This window comes from Apaloderma vittatum, unplaced genomic scaffold (genome assembly GCF_000703405.1).
Source record: "Apaloderma vittatum isolate BGI_N311 unplaced genomic scaffold, ASM70340v1 scaffold23490, whole genome shotgun sequence".
Taxonomy (NCBI): domain Eukaryota; kingdom Metazoa; phylum Chordata; class Aves; order Trogoniformes; family Trogonidae; genus Apaloderma; species Apaloderma vittatum.
The window spans coordinates 3,919-6,908 of record NW_009694272.1 but is presented as its reverse complement, the minus strand read 5'-3'; the positions used below and the strand labels follow the sequence as shown (position 1 = coordinate 6,908).

The window sequence follows — 2,990 nt, the reverse complement described above, 5'->3', positions numbered from 1 at the left end:
CCCAAACCTCTCCACACCGTCCTGTCAGGCAGTTGCAGAGCCATGAGGGCTCCCTCAGTCTCCTCTGCTTCAAACTCAACAGCCCCAGCTCCTTCAGTCGCTCTTCATCAGATTTATTCTTCATAAGATTTATTCTTTGTTGCCCTCCTCTGCACGCTCTCCAGCCCCTCGAGATCTCTCTTGCATTGAGGTGTTCTTTTGTACTGGGGTGCCTGAGCAGCTGCAGCCACCACCTCTCACCCACAGTGACCAAAAACCTACTGACAGCCTTAATCCAAGACCACACAAGCACCAATTTAAATGTCAACCCCCTGCACAATAGTTCTAGCAAATTACCCGGGCAAGCACCATGGCCGGGCACCTCCCAGGTTGCCCCAGACTGCTCACTCCCTCCACAGAGAATATTTTGTACATCAGAAAAAAAGGGTCGGGTGGGCAGAAGGAGCAGGGCTGAGCACGTACAAAGAGGTCAGTGATGCGGGAAGCTTTAAACACGCTAAGCTCACTGAACAAAACCCAAGGCTAAACCGACTAATGAGCTACTGCAGGGTGAGAGGACACACTCCCTTCTCTCTGTTTGCCGACGCTGCGCTCCAGGAAAGAGTAAAAACTGTGCTATGAACATATTACTGTTAGTAAATAATTTACTTCAACAGAGGGGACATTTAGCTTGAGTGTTCACGAAGCTCTGAGAACCTAGTGGAAGCACACCCTTAAAAAAATTTAAAACTAAACTGGGCAGAACTGTAGAAAACTAACAGCCAGGAGCCAGTGTTAAAGAAACAGGTACAGGGATGAATTAACATGCTTATTTCTTACAGCCACCTTTCCGATTTATAAATACAAGCTTTGGCAACACTCATGCTGCGAAAGTGTCCTCTCCCCCTCTATTTCTCTTCACTGAGCACTCCGCTCACAAACACAGAAACGCTGACAGTCGACAGCTGCAAACCTCAGGGAACCTACTCCTCGTGACTGGTTTTTACATTCTTTTGGCAAGGGCGAAGCATGAGCGCACAAGCTGATTGAGAAATTGTTCTGTCACCCTCTAGATTGCAGCCGCTCTCTCCAGAGAGCGCCCTGAATGTCAGGAAGCCTTTCTGTGCAGACCTAAGGGCTGGGTGCTCCTTGATGTCACCGTCCTAGAAGACGCAGCCCCGGTCTGTGCTGCATTAGGTGACTCACTCTTCCCCTCAGGAACCCATTTACCTCCTGGTGGAGAGGAACCGTCCCGCGGGCTGCAGGCAAGGCCAACAGATGCCACCTACCTGAGTAGGAGTCCGGGAAGGACAAGTAGCAGATACTAGTTTTCTGCAACAAATAAAAACACACAGTAAGAAAACCTCCGTCTCGCCTGCTCAGAATCTTTAAAATCAGAGCGGGGGGGAAATAAAAAAGAAAAAAAGGGTTATTACCTCTTTCTCCGTTAGCCTGAAGTCATACGGGTACACCAGCTGCAGAAGAGACGAGAGGCAGTAAGTTGCTCCGTTCCCACGCCTTCTGCAGAGATCTGTAACCACCACTTCCAACCACCAAGTGCCTCATTTTTCCCAAAGTATCCCGTCCTACAGGAAGGGACATCTACCCACCTCAGATCTGTCAGGAGCCCGTCACACTGAACCTGCCGCAGAACCCATATTTACGCCAGCAGATCTGGAGTCAGAACAAATGGCTTATATTTTACTTTGATTTTAACTCCAGAGTTGACACCTTGGTGAACAAAGAGCCCCACTCCCCCGCTGCGAACTCCTCTGCACAGATTCCTGATGTGCCAACATCTGTTTTCTCTAAAGTAGGCGAGAGGGGACTATTCTGATGCTGCCTGAAATTATGCTAATATATACTTGCTTTCCAAGCCTGGAAAGCATTAATATTCAATTTTGCACCTAAGTACAAGTTCAAAAATTGAGCAAAATAATGTCTCATGTAGAAGGTTTTGGGGTTTGTGTATTTCTAATTGTTGGTTGGAGGAGGGCCGCTTTTTATTTTGATTTTTAAAACCTCTGATAAAGAGTCATTTGCAATTAACTCAACCCAGGAAATATCCTGAAGGAAGGCTGACACCACGAGCCACTGAGAGGCAGAAACTGATTTCACCGCAGTGAAATGAGAACACAGAGAGCAGGGACAGTCTAATAAAGCTACACGTAGATGTGACAAGGTATGGAGAGAAGAGTCACTGTCGGGTGCTGGGGACAGAGCGCAGCAGCAGCATTCTGCAAAGATACAGCTGGGCAAGACGAAAAGGCTGGAGCAATAATCAAGCATGAGACAACAAAAGTTCTCGCTGCAGGAAGGGATCAGAAAATAAAACTGACGTACACCAAACAATACCAGGTCTGGTGCTGGACACAGATCCTGGCCCCCGAGGGTGAGAACGCTAATTTAACAGTGCCGAGGGAGCTGTCACCTAGAGATGCTGTTCACAGCAACCAAACAGCAGAAAAGGCGCAGCAGAAATTTGAGGGGATCCAGAGCCACGTTTCAGCCTCCCTGATCTGAGCTGTTAGAAAGACGAGCCAAGGTTTATTTTTCTACAGAAAGAGGCGGGTCTGGCAGAGGCTAGATGATTCCTGCTTTGTCAGCGTTTCAGCGGCAGCTGAATGGTGCTACACCCGATTTGTCACTGAGCGCTTCAGGTAAGAGAGACCATCAAGACTTTCAAAGCATCTAAAGACTCCAGCTTCACAGCTGAGCCACGGAAATGCTGGTAACACCGCTTCTGCGTTTGCTGTAACCCAATGAAAGAGAACTCAGCTCGGGTCAGGACTGAGGGCAGCACCGCAAGCGAGATCCACGGGCAAGATCCACCCCAGCAACAGCCACACCCAGGGGTGACACCGCTACAGCAATACCGAGCTTCACGTGTCGCAGGGCAGAGGACAGAAACCGAAGTAGTTACACATCTCCAGGATTAAACCCCGCAGCCTTTCCGGCACTTACTGACGGGGAAATGCAGAAACTGGAGGTGGCTTTAAGCAAGTTGAGGA

General features: G+C 48.9%; 1 protein-coding gene across 1 annotated transcript in view; it reads right to left on the bottom strand.

Annotated features, from left to right (window-relative positions):
• Positions 1-1,454, bottom strand: part of DENND6B (DENN/MADD domain containing 6B) — a gene marked incomplete at its 5' end in the record, with an annotated part of 16,004 nt that extends 14,550 nt beyond the window's left edge. Inside the window, 2 exons of the mRNA XM_009867213.1 lie at positions 1,269-1,311; positions 1,416-1,454. Of these exons, the coding sequence (XP_009865515.1) occupies positions 1,269-1,311; positions 1,416-1,454 (82 nt within the window). The remainder of the gene's footprint in view (positions 1-1,268; positions 1,312-1,415) is intronic.
• Positions 1,455-2,990: the final 1,536 nt, after the last annotated feature.